General features: G+C 47.5%; 1 protein-coding gene across 5 annotated transcripts in view; it reads left to right on the top strand.

Annotated features, from left to right (window-relative positions):
* VANGL1 (VANGL planar cell polarity protein 1) overlaps positions 1-13,265 on the top strand; it is a 37,187-nt gene extending 23,922 nt beyond the window's left edge. For 2 of the 5 annotated variants that reach the window (XM_015875084.1, XM_015875095.2), the window contains exons 5-8: positions 1,080-1,213; positions 4,417-4,552; positions 6,528-6,762; positions 7,669-13,265. In XM_015875084.1, coding sequence (XP_015730570.1) covers positions 1,080-1,213; positions 4,417-4,552; positions 6,528-6,762; positions 7,669-7,929 — 766 coding nt within the window. In that variant the 3' untranslated portion in view covers positions 7,930-13,265. Of the gene's footprint in view, positions 1-1,079; positions 1,214-4,087; positions 4,127-4,416; positions 4,553-6,527; positions 6,763-7,668 lie in introns of all 5 variants that reach the window. The other 3 variants (XM_015875104.1, XM_015875124.1, XM_015875114.1) reach the window with 3 other exon arrangements.
* Positions 13,266-18,093: the final 4,828 nt, after the last annotated feature.

Raw genomic sequence — 18,093 nt, 5'->3', positions numbered from 1 at the left:
CACAATACAGATGATGCTGTACCATAACAGTGAAGGAGGAAGGTATACACCGAGCAAGTCTGGATTTGTTTGTTTTCCCCAGCATCTTATAGATGAGATGGGCTGCATCTTGACTTCATTCGCTGCTGGGTGGGAGACGGGCAACGAGATGGGGAGAGTGACAGAGGCGGTGTGTGTGAGTTTGAATTACTGGGGTGTGATGTAGGAGTTAATACTAGCACAAGGCACAGGAAAATGAAATCGCTCCTCTGAGAACACACGTTGAATCAGTGGTAGCGATGAGAATTGAATGTAGGTCTTAATTTGTTCGTGTCTATTTTCCCACATTACTATTCTTCCCTTTTTTTTTTCCTGTGTTGTAACATGCGTGAGAGTATTTGGTTGCTTTCCTTATGACAGGCTTTGTTGGTAAGTGTGAACTTCACAAATAGCTGCCAACAAAGATGTTGGCAGTTCCCTTCTAATTTTTGTGGGCTCCAAATGAAATGAAGCGCGATGCTGCCTCAGTTCTGTCCCTTGCTTGGGATTTAACAGGCACCACTGGGATAATTCATTCTCAGGCAGCTGTGCTCCTAAGGCAACGATCTTATCATGCTGCGAAAGCTGGAAAGATTTGGCTCTTGTCAGAGCTTGGATGGAAGAGATCTGAGGAGCTGCAAGGTGCGGCTGGAAGTGACTCAGATGGAAAAGCATCTGCACTGAGCTGGTCCCTCTGTGCAGGCTGGCCACACAAAGCCAGCAGGAAGCATTGATCCCTGGCCTGGGCATGCTGGGGAGCTCAGCACTGTCTGCATTTTACAATGCCCATCATTGATGCTCTACTCTTGCTCAGGGCTTTCCTATCACCTTCCTGTTGAGGCAAGAGAGAGAGAGACGTTTCTAGCATCCCAGACAAGATTTTAGGTCCTATAGAGAGCCTCAGTATTTAATATTCTGTGCGTTGCACAATTTCATGGGTGTGACAGCCTTGTTCTAAATAACACAGATATTTCTTCTTCCATAAAACTTGTATTTTAAAAGGAAATGAAAGACCTTATTGCGTTCTGTGAGTTTATCTTCTCTTGTTCTTTTTCCTCTAGCATTCAGCGAGCTGCACTGGTGGTTCTGGAAAATTACTACAGAGATTTCCCCGTCTACAACCCAGCGCTGTTAACAGCCTCCAAATCCCGTGCTGCCAAACACATGGCTGGCCTGAAAGTCTACAATGTTGATGGTAGGTGAGGTGAAACGTAGTCTCAAAGAATGGGTGGGATAGGGAAGGGCCGGGTTGGCCTTATGCTTTTTTATGCACACATTCTCATCTTTTTCTTTGCCAAATCCTTGTCTCTTGCTGGATGTTTTCCTAACAGTGCTGGGGTTGCTGGTTCCAGATGACTTTACAGATGTGTTTAGCCCACAAAAAGGCTTTTGTCTTTGCCAGGTGAAAACAGCCAAGTTTTGGGTCAGGCTTAATGTTAATGTGGCTTAACAGAGTTTCTTGGCACCACGGCTTGTTTTGGGCAGCCTCTGCTTCTTGTCACCCCTAGGTCATCTCCTTAGTTGTGCTAGTACAATAAACGCAACTTTTAACCTAGATCTCTTCCCCAGTCATTCACTGTGCAGATGGTGTGGGCAGCCTTCAGGAAAATTGAGGAGGTTCATACCAGAGCAGGGAGAAGCAACTGTGTAAGCAGCAGTTGACAGGGAAAGAAACATTCATCAGGCTTGCAGCCTTAGCAGTAAATTAGCTGTACCTGGCTTGTGCTTGGCTGTGCTTCCAAGTCATCGCGATGCTCAGCAGTTTGTGGGGAAATGCCAAGACAGATAACTATCCCCGTGGAACTTTACTGTTCTGCAAACCTGTTTCAGGCTCTTGGGCTTTGAGGATATGTGTGGGAGGATGGCTGAGTGGATCCATGTGGGCACTCAGAGCAGTGAAAACTGGACTTAATCATTTGGCACTGTGAAGCTCTGTCAGTAAAAGCGAGGCTTGATAATCAGGGTGTGCCCAACCATCTGAGCCTCCATAAAAGTGTGCGTTCCTTTGATGGAAGAGCTTTGATGGAAGTTGCATGGGGCAGCTTCTTCAGTGAGGCATGGCCGAAACCCCATGATGAGATGTGGTAAGTCCTGCATATAAACAGGTTTGTATTGAAAGACTTTGAGAGCAGGAAGGAACTGAAAGGACTTATCTGGGCAAGGTGGCTTTGTGTGTGCTGTAGACGCTGAAATATGAGCATTGGTCAGTGCAGCCATGTGTCTTGGGTTTTTCCTTTGCCTTAACAAGGCTACATTGTCTTTTATTTTGGTTTTTTAATTTTTGGTGGTTTTTTTGGTAGCTCTAGATGTTTCAAAGCCTTATTCTCAGTTTTTCCCCAAATCTGATACAGCACTTCAGAGTCCATAAAAACAATTGTAGGTTTAGAGGGTAGTTGAAAGGAAGCAGGAGAGAGTCAAACGGGCAGCCTTTCTTCTGTGGCCTCTGCTTCCTGGAGTGAAGAAGCTCGGAGGTGGGAAAGAATTAATTCAGTAAGAGAGAAGTAACCCGACTTGCTCTGCACTTCTCTAGGAGTGAGATCTTGCATTCCAGTTGCTCATTCTCAGCGAAGCTGTGTGTATGGAAAGTGAGAGCTGCCAGATCCCACAGTGTCTGTGCACTGTTCAAACCGTGCTGCAGGACATGCTGTTCCTATTAGCAGCTTGATTCTGGTGCAGCATCTCTTTAAGAAGTAGCAGGGTGCCTGATCCTGTAGCAGTTTACTGGGGTGCCCCAGGCTTGGAGGAAAAGCTGTCAGTCCAGTGGCATTAGAAGTTTAATGAGTTAGGAGCTCCTGAACTGAGTTGAAATATAAGGAACCAGAAATGAGCTCCAGATATGGCTGGCCAGGCCTTCTTAATGGCAAGCTGATGAGCCTGTTAGGGCCTCAAAACTTGCACTTTCCATTCTGGGGCAGTACAGGATCCCTGGGCTGTTCCTTGTGCAACACTTCTGCCTTTGCAGATGTGGAAATCTCAGGCTTAGAGGCATATTCTTCAGAAGCATTCCCATCCTCTTTACAAAGAGGAGCGTAGTTCTGGCTGCAGCTTGCTTTGGCATCTTGACAGTCTTTTACACCCTCTGTGTGAAAAAACAGTAACGCTATTAAGCAGCTTAATTTGTTGGCAGCTTTTGTATTTGATGTTTTAGCAGCCAGGAAGGAAAAACATCTTGCTGTAATCTTATACAGAATGGGGAGGCTCACCTTCAAAACCTGGATTTCCATCACCAGGCATAGTCAAAGAGGCTTGTAATAATTCTAACCCAAATTTGGGAGCCAGTGTCTCCCTCGAGTAGCATTCTCCATTTCAAGTCTGTGAAACAAAGTGTGAAGTGTTCAGTCTCTTTAGGAGCCATCTCTTTGAATGATGGGTCTTCCTTGTTGAGCTTCAGGCTTCTGTCTTGGAAATTGGCTTGTGATTTCTAGGAAAAATAAATAAAAACTGTCTTTGCATAAGCAAAATACTTTTAAGCATGTCTGTGCAATTGAAGGGCCTTAGTCACTGCCAGGTAAGAGCAGTTGGAAAAACAGCTCTCGGTGGTCTGGAGGCTGTCTTAGGCTTCCTTTATTTTATCCTCTGTTGGGTAGAAGAGTTGATAAACTCATCAAGGGTGACATTTTCTCCATTTCTACCACATCTCTACCCAAAGAGCCAGAGCTGGGGGATTCCTAGAGCTTTCCTGCACTGTTTGGTTGCTAGTTAAGGTCTTGTAAACTCCTCTTTCATTTGCTGGGGTGATAAAGAGCGGATCACAGATTCCTGTTCAGGGAATAGAAGCAATAGAAACTCTAATAGCAGATGCTGCTCTGGTGCTGCCGTGTGTGTAGACCCCAGCCTAATCTGTTGCTCAGAAAGCATCTACCCTTCTGCAAACCTTGGTGCTGTGTCTGAAGGTGGTTCTGCTGTCTCTGCATCCTGCTTTTCTTTTCACTGTGTAACTGCCTGGACTTTGGTTTTCATTCATTTGTATCTGTGGCTCTTGATGTTCATGTTTGTTGTTCTCCTCTTTCCAACTCTGTGCTCCTTCTGTTCTTGCACTGTCTTGTTGCTGAAATGTGGGGTGTTCCAGGTGCCCTTGCTGTCAAACTGAAAGCACATATAATGGACGGTAAGTTGCATCCTTAGCATACACATCTTAACTGCCTTTGTGCGAGATCCCAACTAACTTCCCTTTCCACCGTCATCCTTGGTGCTAAAAAGAAAGCTCCTCTCCAAGCATGTGCTGTCCAGTGGGGTTTCTGCAGAGCTCATGAGGACTGGGGAAGCGTTTATAGCCCCAGCTGAGTAGATGGGGTAGGGGCAGAGTTGTGGCACACCTGTGGCAGATGCTTTGGGATACTGCTCTTTGCCAGCTCCCTTCTGTGACAGTAATGCCCGCCTTCCTATCTCCTCTTGTGGAAGGCCCAGGGAACAACGCCTCGGGGCAGTCCCGTGCCATGATTGCAGCTGCAGCCCGGCGCAGGGACTCCAGCCACAACGAGCTCTACTATGAAGAGGCCGACCACGAGCGCCGAGTTAAAAAGCGTCGTGCAAGGTAAAGGTGTCCTTTCCCCAGGGTTGATCCTCAGTGCTGCTCAGCTGATGCTGAACAACTCTCTAGAGGCTCAGTCATGATAGACTTGCTAAAAGAGAGGGATTTTTTGATTAAGGGCTGGGGGGCGGCTGTAAATCTGTCGCGGTACGTGAACATATGAAGCCCAGATGCACAAGGGACAGTGACAGCTTGAAACTAGGGTTATCTGAAGAAAATACATAAGCAGAGCTTGTGTATATTGTGCCAGATAAGCTAATGTGATGTCATGGATTAGGGAACAGTCCAGTGCTTGACAAATCCTTAGTTACTTGCTGCAGGAAATCCCATTATTTCCCCCGTGCTCAGGCTTGTCATCTCAGCTCAAGTAATCCAAGGGCAGACCTGGTGGAACAGTTGGTATTGCCTCTTCATGGGAGAGGAAAGAATATGTTTTTACAGGCAACTAAAGGGGGCAGTTTGCCTGTCTTTTATAAATGAACTGGGAGGGGAAAGACATGACCAGGACTGCCTGCCTGTGTTTTGTTTTGGAAATAAATAGGTGTTATCTGCCGGTCGCACTTTGGCTGTGAAGTTCACGTTTTGGTGAGGTGACCCCAGAGAGTTTGTGCTTCTATTTTCTTGAGAGCCTAATTACTGTTTGTAGTTAACACACCTAACGTTTTGAGGGGAGCTGCGTACAGACAGGCACCACTGTGTTTGGGAAGGAATGTGCCATAATGGGATGGAACTGGCTTGTATTGTGTTTAATTTTGGCAGCTTATATTTCATTGGGAAAGCTGGCACTTTGTCCCCCTAGTCTCATTTGGTTTGACCTATGCTCTGTGGCTGCTGCTGGTCAGGCTCTCTTCCAACCATGGAGTTATAGGACCTTAAATTTTCAGTGCAGTATAGCATCCTAATGCGTGCATATCTCTCTTTCTTGATGAGGCTGGTTAGAGCAGCTGCTTAGTCAGAGCAAAACCATTGGTCACTAGAAGAGCATGCCAGATGTTGCAAAGAAGGAAGGGTCAGAGCGGCAACAGAAGGACACAAAGCTTAGAAACTGATTTCCACTGTTCCGCAAGTCAAATTAAACAAAACTTACAGGGGTCAGGGCTTTTCGTGCTATTCTTTGTATACAGCCTGTATACAAAGCATTCTGTACCACAGCTTCTCCTAGCTTTAATATACATTGGGTAATAGCATAAAAGTCACAGTAATTGGTGACTTGAGTGTGAAACACGTCCTGTCTAGAGAGGCAAAATAATTGCCTGGTGGCTCGTCCATTATTGTTGCTTTATCCCCATTGACTGCAGCATAGTCCCTGACTTGTTAAGTTTTGCTGGGCTTGCAAGTGTCATTTGGCATGTTTGCCTTTTTATGGTGCGTTCTCGGTGTTTGCTCACCTGTGGCAACACAGGAACGGTTTGCAGAGGATGTCTTTGGCTGCAGCGCTAGGAGGGTAGATGGGGACCTCATCGCTGTTCACTGGAGAGTTACAGGGCAGTCATCCAGAAACGCAAGGTCTGCTCCCAGTTGCTGTAAATCAGAGCAGGCCGCAGCTGGTGAGCACAGTCCTGGGTCATGCTAGTTTACAGCCAGCCTCTTCCTGACATCAAGCTGTCGCACTGTATGCTGGATCCATCATTTTCAAAGATAGGCTTTAAACACAAGGGCAGCTGTGTCTTGTTCAAGTCGTGTAACTGATGTTTGTGCTGCGTTGGCAGAACCAAGTACAACATTCAGGCTTTTAAAGTCTTAATCCTGGTTTATGGCCCTTGGTTTCTGGATGGCTTGGACAAGGAAGGGAGAGCTGCTGCCTACCTCACAGATCATCAGTGGAATGGATTTTATGTAACTTGTATGGCAGACAGTGAGTCAGTGGTAGAGATAGGAACTGGAGCTTGTAAATCCTGACTCCCGGGCTCTGCCTCAACTACAGACTCATCCTATCTCTTGTGTTGTGAGTCTTGCTATCCTGGTTTTCTTTCTGCAGGCTTGTGGTTGCAGTGGAGGAGGCTTTCACTCATATCAAACGCCTCCAGACAGAGGAACAGCAAAAAGCTCCAGGAGAGATGATGGACTCTCGAGAAGCAGCCCAGGCAATCTTCCCATCCATGGCAAGAGCTCTGCAGAAGTATCTTCGCACCACCCGCCAGCAGCAGTACCACAGCATGGAGAGCATCCTGCAACACCTGTCCTTCTGCATCACCAATAACATGACACCAAAGGTAGTGTGCTCTTTAACTCTAGTGTAGGGCAGGAGGGGTGAAGGGACAGCACGTGTGTGCACAGGGTGGGGGAGTTGCTGGGGAAAGCGAGTGGAGATTTTTATAGCTGCTCTCTGCAATGCAATCAGCGCTCTGGAGATTGCATCAGGTCTTAAAGGGAAGTTGTGTTTCCTCTGAAGCACCCTTTTCTTTTTAGCCCAAAGTACCTGGGAGATAATTAGCCATTTGTTCTGATATCCAGTTTAGCACTGGAGTGAGTATCAAAGAAGTGTCCAAGGCAGTGGCCCTGAGTCATGGGCAATTTTCCCAGCTGGCTGACTGATGGAGATAGCAACTTGCAAAGGACATTTTTCTTCTTTTTATCTCATCCACGCTGCTGCATTTTGGACTGCTTCTAATTATAGCCTAAATCCCTGTCTGACAGTGTTTGTAACTCGTGGTCTGCCTGGTCAGATGTCAGTTTGTTGCTTCACACCCTGACTGCTGAACTACAAATGCTGGGAGGGACTGAATGACAAGGGATATGTGTCACTGGTCCCTCAGTGTCCTTTCTTCTGCCCTCTCCCCCCTAATACCATGCTGGAGAATGCCACCCAAGGACAGAAACAGTAATTCACTCGTGGGAATTTACCCAGGATTTTCTTTGCTGAGTGTGGAAATGCTGTGAAGAAACACAGGTTGACCCTTTCATTGGGATCTATATGGGATCCTGTTCAGAGGTGCAGCGGGTTAAGATAGCAAAGGAGAGGGGAACGAGCGTCTCCTGAAGCCCGGGAGCTGAAATAACTTCTTTCATTGCAAGCCAATGCTCACAGAGCTGTATCTAGAGAAAGAAAGAGAGCATGGAAGCAGGCAGAGTCGTGAGGCTGCTGTACCCTGTTGCTAATGTGTTCATTTTCTCACTAGGCATTCCTGGAGCGTTACCTCAGCCCCGGCCCAACCCTCCAGTACGACAGGGATCGCTGGTTCTCCAAGCAGTGGACACTCGTTAGCGAGGAAGCAGTCACAAGCGGGTTGCAAGACGGAATTGTTTTTGTCCTCAAGTGCTTGGACTTCAGCCTCGTTGCTAATGTGAAGAAAATCCCCTTCATCAAACTCTCTGAAGAGTTCATAGACCCTAAATCTCATAAATTTGTCCTTCGCTTACAGTCCGAGACTTCAGTCTAAGGGATTTTGAGGGTGGGTTGTTTAGAAATGTTTTTTTTTTTTTCCTCACTATTGTGCTTTTGGGTTTTATTTCCCTAATGCTGACTGAAACTGGCAGATGATGGACCAGTAATATTTGACCATCTGCACTTTATTTGGAAAGGGGTGGAGGGAGCTGGGATATCTTATCTAGAAAGGAATATCTTAAGAGGCGACAGGGTGGCTTGGCTTGGTTAGCTCAGCCTTGGAGACAGAACAGATATTTTTTTTTCCCCTTTCCAGGCATATTGTAAATCTCACGCTCTCTTTCTCTGCACAGTTGCGACGTCTGTATTTCTGTTGGAATGCTGCCTTACATCCTGTGTGCGTGTGTGCTCTTCTGTCCCTGCTTTTGCTACCTGTATCTCTCTCTGAGAACAGGCTGCTCACCTCTCCGCCTCAGAAGTCTGCTTGTACAGAGAGAACTTCCAGTTTCTTTTCATGTGGGAGCTGGAGAGTGCGAGAGGTTTCCTTCTATCAGCTGCGTAATTGTAAGACTGAAGATCTGTTGATGTTTTTTTCTTGCTCTCCGTGTGTCCTCTTATCAGTGCTGGACCTGTGTGAACACAGTGGGATGCTTTTGCCGTCTGTTTCTGTCTCTGTGAAGTTGCTTGTGTCGACCTGGATCAGCCCATCTTGCTGCTATTCTGAATTCTTTTTAGCTGCGCTTGTTAGCAAAACAGTTCTGCATGCAACAGCTCCTTTTTCTCTCAGTATTCAGTCCCTCTTGCTTGTCCCCTTCCTTTGCCAGGCGCTCCAAAGCTCCCCAGTCTGCTTTCCAAACGTGTTTCTCTAGCCCTAGTGCCCTCGGGGTCTGCCTTACTGCTTCTTCCTCTCACACCTGCAGGGGCTGCACATTTGCACAGGGTGGGTAAGTAGCTGGCTCCTTCTCAGACGCATCACAGACACTTCTAGCTCTGCAGCCCTGCAGAGGGGAAGAAGAAAGTGCGCAGGAGTTTAACCCTTTATATCCAAGGGCTTCAGTGTGTCTGGAAGACAGACAGGCAAAAACACTTCCCTCCTCGACGAGGAGAGCCAGAGATGGGCTGGCTCTACTGCCCTCCTCTTGCTTTGAAGAACTGCTGTGATCTTGAAACGCATGTCCTTCCTTGCCTTCAGCTATAGCTGGGAAATACCAAACTGAATGCTGAAAAGCTGCCTACCTTCCTTGGCCTTCTGCTGTGGGGGTCTTCTGAGTTCTCAGTGCCAGGGTAGCCTGCTGCTTCTCTGTTCTTGTGAGAGATGTTTAGCTCTTAAAACTGCAGTTTTGTCTTGAAAGCCTTCTTTGCCCATCAGTGCATAACTTCTGTGTTGTCTGAGTTTTGTGGGGTTTTGAAAGGTTTCTTTGTAAGATGAGCCTGTCTGGATGCTAGCTCTGAGCATTGTGTGACTCCAGAGCCATCTCCGGGCCTGGCAGTGACCTGTCTTCAGACAGGCCCCTCCTAGAAGCCCTGGTCTGTGGTGACAGGTTAAAGTGGAAATGCTGGACTCATCCTGCCCAGTCTTTTGCCATGCAAAGATCTGTATATCTGTATCTGGCATGAACCAACCTGCCTTCCATGGAAATCTCTTACTGCAAAGTGCCCTGTTGACAAAGTGCAACCAATGCCTTTCACTGCATTATCTTATGTGGGGACCTGTGATAGCTCCCCACAGCTGCTTTTGCCTTCCCCAGGCCTTCCTTGGGCTCCATCATCAGTCCACTGGGCTGCTTCCCTGTTCCAGCAGCAGTAGTTAAAAAGAAGCCACATATCCAGCAGCACCAGTTGGTCCTTTGGGGCCAAGGGATCTACCAGCCACTTGAACTCTCTGGTGAGGTCCCAGGTGGAGATTCCCACAGCCAAGTGTCACCTCTGGTCTTTGCAGCCTTCTGCTGCTGGCAGCTTTCATCTGAACGTGTAATACCTCCGTCCTGTAGTCTCTGTGTGATGTGCCAGAATTGGTTGTGAGGAAACAAAATGTGTGTGATGAGACCAAGCCATCTATGCCCTGTAAAGCATGAGATGTAAGTGGAGTTTTCCTTGTCTAAAATCAATGCCTGAGTTTCTTTCTAGGTCAGACTTTCTTGCAGTCTGTGTCTGTACAGGGATTTTTCTACTGACTGTGGCCTTTGCAGTATTTCAGTTTGGAAAAACACAGATTTATTCCCTCCTTAAAAACAAAACCAACAAAAAAGGTGATGGAGCATGTAGTATCTCACACGTAGCTCTCCTAAAGACCTATATATTTGGCTTTTATGATGTGCATTACCAGCTGGGGCAGGAGAGACTGGGAGTAGCATGGGCACTACAAAGCACTTCTGCCTATGGCTGAACCGGCTTGGATGTGTGCAGCCAGAGAGAGAATCGCTGTGCTGGGGGCTTGGGCGTGCCCCATACATGGGAGCACCTTGGTTTGGGCACTGCTCCATAAAACCTTCCTTTCCCAGGATTTCCTCTCCCCGATGAATGGGCCTGTCTGACAGTGTCTGCTCAGGAAACTCTTGTCTTAATCCTAAGTTGCATTGAGTCCTTAAACACATGGAAAGCCAGATGGAAGCAGGGCATGATCGCTCTGGGTCTGCTTCCTAATCTGTGCTGCCTTCTCTGCTGTCAGCAGGGCCAGCTCCTGCTTTAAACACTCTTCCCAGTGTCGAGGTGAATGCTTTGCTTAATAAAATCTTAACGAGGGAGTTTCACCTCTCAGTCTGCTTACTACAGAATTGCAACCTGTTCCGGGCTGAGGACAGACTATAAGGGAACATGAATTCCTGGGTATCCCCAGGGGTTTTTTTTAATGATTTTTTATGTTTCTCCAGCTCTCCGTTTGGGGACTTGTTTCCCCTTCTCATGTGAAATCAAGGGACCACGGTCATACCTACCTCACTGGGGTGTTCTGAGGCTAAACTCAGTGGTGCATCACAAAGTGCTTTGAAATCCACGTATGGATCTGTGGAGTCTGTAGGAACTCAGGCTCTTAGTAAAAATCCTAAGCAGTGAGAGCAGACTGGTTTGTTTAATTCTGTTTATAGCCAGCTAATGAGTAAGAATTGAGTCACGGGGAACAAAGCTCTGATCCAAATCCTGCAGTCCTTACTCCTGGAAGGCTTGCCAAGAGCTGAGCATAAATAAGGCTTGTACAGTTTGCCAGTCGAGCACAGGCTGCTTCCCTCCAAACGCCTCCTATTCTGCACCATCTCCTTGTGTGTACTTCTCCCTCCTGTCTCCCAAGCCCGTATGCTCATACCTAACAGGGAATTGGCTCTTAGAAATGGGTGTTTTTTGAGATAACCCTCTTTGTGGTGAAGCTGATCCCATGCCCCTCGGAGGAGGACCTTATGGTGGACCATTCAGTAGGGTGCTGTGTTGGCCCACTCCTCTTTTCCATATGTGATTTTCAAGTTACGCTGCTCAGACGGTTTAAAGACTTGTTTTTGTTACAGCCTGAATCCAAAACCATGCTGAGATCTTCCAAAACCAGATGCAACAAAGACTTTCAGATGCTCCAAGGCAGATGGAAATGACTATGTGGTTTCCACAAAGGTTGACTCTCTCTTATGGCCGAAGAATGGAAAGCTAGGGTTTCTTGTAGCTGGGGTGGTAGACCTTGGCACCCACACACCTTGCATGAAGCAGAGTATCTGCTGAAGGTGTACCGTGCATGGAAGAGTGGCAGAGCAAGGTCAGCTCTGCTTTGGGGTTGTGCTTGGCTCTTTCAAAGCAGCAAGAGAAATCCACTCTGGAGTGGCATCTTGGAGACAGATTTCAGCTTTTCCTCTGGTGTTCTGCTACCTCTGAAGTCTTCTGTTGAGTTCTCTGCTGAGGATGAACAGATACCAGGTGGGATGTGTAGTGCTGGCCTGTGGCTTGGAGCCTGAGACAGCTCAGGGTAAGACACAAGTCTAAGGGAGAGCTGAACAAATTGCAACCCTCAGAGAGCTTTTCCTCTTTTGCTTTGGGATGCTCCACACCAAGTGTAGTGATCCTGCTGTTTCCAAGCATGCCAGAAGCTGTGGAGAAGCAGTTTCTACAACTGGCTGTGCAGAAGGTAGCTTGTAAAAGTCTTGTTTGAGCTGTGCTTGTTCCAACGCTTGTTAGTGAAGAAACTGGAAAGATCTATACTATGCAAAATGTGGAAACCTCCTCAGGCCAATTTCGTTTTGCTCACAGAAACTTTTCAATCTCCTCTTATTTTATAAAGGTAAATCAGAGATCTCGCAGTCTGTTGAAGAATGCTGCTGTCTGGCCCCAGGCTCTGCTCAGCTCGGCCCTGCCGTCCAAGAGGTGTTTTGAGATGTTTGTACAGATGTCCGTTTTCTCATTCAGCTTGCGTGTGGATGTGCTTCTCCCTTTATAGGTGTATGCGTTGTACATGTCTAAAGCCTCGAGCCAGGCTTGGCGGTTCAGTGTTTGAGTTGTGAAGAAGGAAGCGCTCTTGGGATCAGATTGTTTTGTTGTTTGAAATAATCTGTTCTCCTAAAAGAGAGGGCTTTTTTTTTTGAGCCTTGAAATCTCCTTTAGGAACATGCATCCTTCCGTGCTGGGGCTGCTGCCTCAGATAGATGGGGACCAAAAGTTGCTGTTTCCAACCGCTGCTGTGGATCTCATTGAATTTACTCCTGATGGGTCCCCCCCAGCACCAGTTTATCTGCCTGTCTGTTTCCCTCCAAGAGGCGGGGTGTGCTGATCCATGCGCTGCAGTGCAGCCCTATGGGCAGTGCATGATGCTGGGGGTGTACTCTGCTACCCCTCAGCGTCTTCCCTTGGCAGCTTTCACCATTGGGAGCATCTCCTGCCTGCACACAGGGATACTGCAGCTCGCTGCCTGCTAAGACCCTGCTGTGAAGGGATCTTATACTCTTCTGTGCCTGTTCCTTTGATTCAGTCTTATTGTGTCTTGGGGTAGGGGATGGGAGCCAGCTCTCTTCCTGCCCCCTTTTTTGATCACTGTGTAATACTCTTTTTCTACGCATACTGTGTACAGTAAGATGGGTTTTGCCAAGGTTTTCTAATTAACAGACACTAACCAGCATTTCTTTTGTTGTTGTTGTTGTTTTTCCTCCTTTTTTTGCACACGTGACTTTAACTGCAGTGGTACATTGTCTTTCAGTTCCTTTTCTGATCGTGGCCTTTAGTAAGCAAATTCCTGGTGTCTGTGATATTAATGCACTGTGGGTCTCTCGTCTAAGTAAGTCGTTCTGTTCCAAGCTGGGTTCTCTTCAGTTTATAGCTGGATGGGTTTTTGTTGTTTTTAAACTGAAACATAAAACCGTTTTACACTTTGCATATTTTGTACAGTAAAGTTCTGGAAATAAACTGAAACCAGATTTGATCGTCCCACTCCTTCCTCTTATCTTTTCAGACCGAAAAGAAGAAAAAGAAAAAGGGGTCTCTGGCCTCCAGACATTCCTAAACTGTGGCTGGGAGGGGCCCTGCAAACATGTGGGTTAACCTTTTTGAGGCTGCTTTGTGTCACCTTCCTTTCAGGCCTTTCTGATCCACCCTGCCATAGTAAAATGCAAACTCATTTATCACTCCTGAAATGAGACTGGTAGGTGACTGCTTTGAACACCTGAAATCTCCAAGGATGGAGAGCAAATACAGCTGGTGAGGGTGTGTGCGGTGTGGGGGGGCTGGGGCTGAAACAGGTTTTTCTGCCTGCTGTATTCTTTGCTCGCATATTATGAAGTGTAGGATTTGTGGCTGAATCCCTTATTAGGACCTGGTGGGGAGGAGGAGTGTTGAGGCAAAGCCTCCTTCTGTCAGTGGATGTGAGCCTGCTCAATGGATGCGTGCTCTGCTAAAAACGGCTTAAGGACTTGCCCTGAAATCACTCTGTGGGTGCAGCTCTTCCCATCCCCATGGTGCTGAGAGCTTTGAAAGACCGTGTATTGCAGGCCCTCCCATACCTTGTTCTTTAGGACAGCCCCTTCTATGGGCTCACTACTGCGCCCTGCAAAGTGGCTTTTCTCTATGGGCTGCTGGAAAAATCCACAGGATGCTGTGGAGCAGTGAAAAAAACAGTGCAGCAGTCATCAAGATAAGTGCTAAAAATATAAATGCTGGTGGAGAGAAACATCCCAACTAGTAATAATGTGCTCAGGGGGAGAGGAAGGTGTTTGGGCTACCAACCAAAGCCCAGGAGGAAGCAGGAAGGGTGGGGTGGAGTGTGCTGGGCTCTGCCTCCTGCCCTCCATTGATCTCTGTTTTTGATCCATGTCTGTGGTGGGGCCTAGCAATGCTGGGACTGCCTGCACCTTCCCTGGGCAGCCTGTTCCAGTGCCTCATCACCCTCTGAGTAAAGGATTTCTTCCTAATACAGCATCTAAATCTCTCCTCTCTTAGTTTTAAACCATTCCCCTTTTACCCATCGCTACATGCTCTTATTAAAAAGTCCCCACTCTTCTCCCGGCTGAACCAGCCTGTCCTCACAGGGGAGGTGCTTCAGCCCTCTTGAGCATCCTCGTGGCCTCCTTTGGACCCCTTCCAACAGCTTCATGTCCTTCTTGTGCTGTCAGTCATCCTTTCTCTCTCGCTGTGGGTTGTGGAAGCTGAAGGAAGAAACAGGCTTTGCCAGAGGGACCAGTTCCCCTGGCTTTTGCCCAGAGCTCATGTATCTGAATCATAAGGGGCTGCAGTGTGAAGCTCAGCAGAAATTAGAGCTGAGGGTGCTGCTTTGGGTTGGCCAAATCTTTCACTGGAGTCATAAGGGTCCTTGAGGTGTGAGGGAGCCCCAGGCACAGTGCTGCCCACACAAACCCCTGACAAGATGGCGGAGGCGGCAGTGAATGGTAACAGCGCATGGAGGAGCTGGCTGTGCTGCCCACGAGGTGCCTTGCTCCTCCAGGAGATACCAGGATTGTTTAGGAAGGAGGAACCTCTTCTTGCAGTGCCCACAAGAGGCTTTGGCTGCCTTGGGACAGCACTTCGATGCCTACTGAGGTAAAGTGTCTGATGCTGAGTGAGGCAGCGCCTGAAGTGTGGCCTGCTGACTGTGGTAAGTGGTGGGACCAGGCCTCATGGTTACATGTGCTGAGAAAACACTGGCTTTGGAGAATTCAGTGGGGAGAAATGGGGCAGAGATGTAGTCCATGTGTAACATGTGGATTAATAAAGGGATTCATCGCTTAGCCAGCTCCAGAGCCTTGCATGCAGCACTAGCAATGCCTCAAGAGGTGATAACGTTAGCTAAGTAAACAGCTTGATGAAACATCTAGCTGTGGTGATGAGCAGAGCTTCCAACCTCAAAACAGGTTCTGTGCACTGACTCTGCAGCCCCTGCCCTAGATCTGAACCCTGGTTAAGTGTGGGGAGGGACTGAGCTGAGGTCTCCCAGGGAAAGCCAGAGTGGCCAGGCAGGCCCTGAGCTCTGGGCAGGGCATAATGCCAGAGGAACAAGGTCCCTGTTATGTGTGCTACAACAGTGTGCAGGATGGGAAGGCATGGAGGGCGTTGTCCAAGTGGTGCTCTTTGTCTTTCAGCACTGCTCCTGAGTTTATGTTGGACTGGGTTGGTGATGGGTTTAGGTTACAGTCCTTTCCGGCCTGATAGATAATCCATGGGATCAGGGGTGCCCATCCCCTTCTCACGTGAGAATCCATGTGTTGCATGGACCAGGTGGGGGTAGGGGCGGTTTGGTGTAGTGAATGCATATGCATAAATCACTATGAACAAGGTTACCCTGGTTGCTTTGAAGTGCTGTTACACATTTTACAGCCCTGCTGCTAGCTTGTACCAGAAAGTACCTCCAGCAGAAATAAAACTGTTTTCCATTCTCCTCCCCATTTCCCTGTGCCCTTCCAAAATGCAGCTGGAGAAGCCTTCCTTTTTCACACCAGTGTTTCTACAGGAGTCCGTGATCAGGTTGGAGCCCACTGCAAAACTGCTAGTCCAAAAACCAGGGCTGATCTTCCTTCTACCCCCTCCCGCCCCACAAGGTGAAGAGCTGAATGGGTGAAGGAGATCACTTATGTGCATGACTTGGCATGATGCAAATAACTCAGGGAAGCTGTGCTGCCTCCTGCAGCCTGTGGTCCTGCCTGCAGGAGGAGTACAGAGGTTCTGTGCTGGTGGGACCAAGGCCAAGATAAAGGGAGCAATTGGTCTCTGGAAGATGTGTGTGCAACTTTAGGAGAGAAAGAAAGGAGATAATTTGTGTATGAGTATCAAGGATAGCTCAGTGTGGCCGCCACACTATGTATCAGAGTACAGAAGAAGGAGTAAAACCTCAAGAGAAATAATAAGACAAGAAGGAGGCAGTAAGAAGTTGGTGGGAGAGACTTTAGAGGACAGGGTGTGTTCTTTCCCTCCAGCATCCTTAGGAACATGAAGGTATGAGGGTTTCAAAATCAGACACACTATAGATTGTTCTAGACGCGAAGCTTCTCTTTGAATTGTAACATTTTGTGCCTAATTTTTCCAGAGGTGAAAATCAGGCTTCCAAATGTTTGGGCTTCTGCAGTCCTATTTTTTAACACTTGAAAAGATGACTTGAATAATAACTCCATAAAAGTGGAGAGAAGGGAGTTCTCGATCAAATACAATTCATTCAGCCTCTGGAAGTTTTAAGAGTTGCTAAGAACTTTTAGTTCTTTGGGCCTTCCTTTAGCACAAGTCAGACGCTATGAGCATGCTTTGAAACAGGGAACAAGAAGGAGTTGATTATATCTACACCACAGATGTGAAACAGATCTGTAAATCTTTTAGCTTCTATTTGGTAAAAGCTCATTCTTGAGTACTTATAATACCAGATCCTATGGTTGATTATAATTTTGCTTTGTAAGTGGTTGGGAGAAACTGGCTTAGTAATTCAGTAACTAGGCTGGGAAGCATTGCAAATTCCTTCAGTGATTTCATTCTGCAGAGGCCAAACTGTTCTTCAAATGCTTGGTTACTTCTGTCATTCAATAACTCCTTTTCCTTTGTCACTAGCAGGAGTGGGCTTTGACACACTGGTTTGAATTTTAGAGCAAAATCCAGGTCAATCTCACTGGTCATGTGTAGTTTTATTTTTACCCATGTTACTTGTTTCATGGGCAGGCAGACTCTCCTCCCAGCCCAAGCAGAGCTGGAGGTTGCCCATGGCCATGGTTTGAGACATTTGCCACCCACAGGCAATGAAGGGCACAGTCAGGACAGCTGCTGCTCTTCTTGGGCGGGTGGTTGGCTTTCTGGCTGCTGCTGAAGTATGGGATAACTCCTCTGTCAAAGCTCACTTTGTTTAACCCTTATTTCTTATGCCTGAAGCTTTGCCGCTCATCTGGTGCTCAGGCAGAGTAGCAGAATAATTTTTATTTAGTCATTTATTTAACAGTTTAGCACCTTTTAGACCTGGCAAGAGTTGTTCCCCTGGATCTGGGCTGGCCTAGGTTAGGTGTCAGGGGTACCAGACTTGAGGAACTGGGTCATAGGCAGGAGATGCTGCAGCACAATGGGTACCAAGTCTTGGGTCTCAGATAGGGCTCAGTCCTGCTGGAGCGGCCAGATTAACTCAGGATAATTGCCCTTCCTTGATTCTTTGTTGCCTGCTCACTGGTTGTCCTTCTTCAGGTCCCCAAATCCAGGCATCGGTGTGTGACTGGCCCTATATGGGGCTTCCCTGAAGTTTTGCTGAGGCAGAGAGAGATCCAGATGTAATCCAGCCTCATTTTCACAGGACTAAGAAACTTCAGCAGCCAGGAATTGATACATTCCTGGTCTAATTATTTGTTTAATTGGGAACAAAAAGCAGTGTTTTTCATTTGGCCCTGGTAATAAAACCCTGAATCATTTCTTACGTGTGATGTGTGGACAGACACAGAGAAGCAGCCAGTATCTACCTCTTCAGGGTGGGAAACAGCCAAGGTGTCCAGTCTGATAGCATGGGAGACCACCCTTATTCTCAGAATTACAGAATCACAGAATGACCTGGGTTGGAAGGGACCTCAAGGATCATGAAGGTCCAAACCCTCTGCCTGGCAGGGTCCACCAAACTTCCATGTTTATTAGATCAGGTTGCCCAGGGCCCCATCCAACCTGGCCTTGAACACCTCCAGGGATGGAGCATCCACAACCTCCCTGGGCAGCCTGTTCCAGGACCTCTCCAGTCTCCTAGTAAAGGACTTCCCCCTAACATCCAACCTAAAGAAGCACCAGCAGAATTGCTGACCCTGAAAATATGAAGCGCTCT

The sequence above is a fragment of the Coturnix japonica genome, chromosome 1, assembly GCF_001577835.2.
Source record: "Coturnix japonica isolate 7356 chromosome 1, Coturnix japonica 2.1, whole genome shotgun sequence".
NCBI classification, from domain to species: domain Eukaryota; kingdom Metazoa; phylum Chordata; class Aves; order Galliformes; family Phasianidae; genus Coturnix; species Coturnix japonica.
This window is presented reverse-complemented; position numbering and strand designations above follow the sequence as displayed.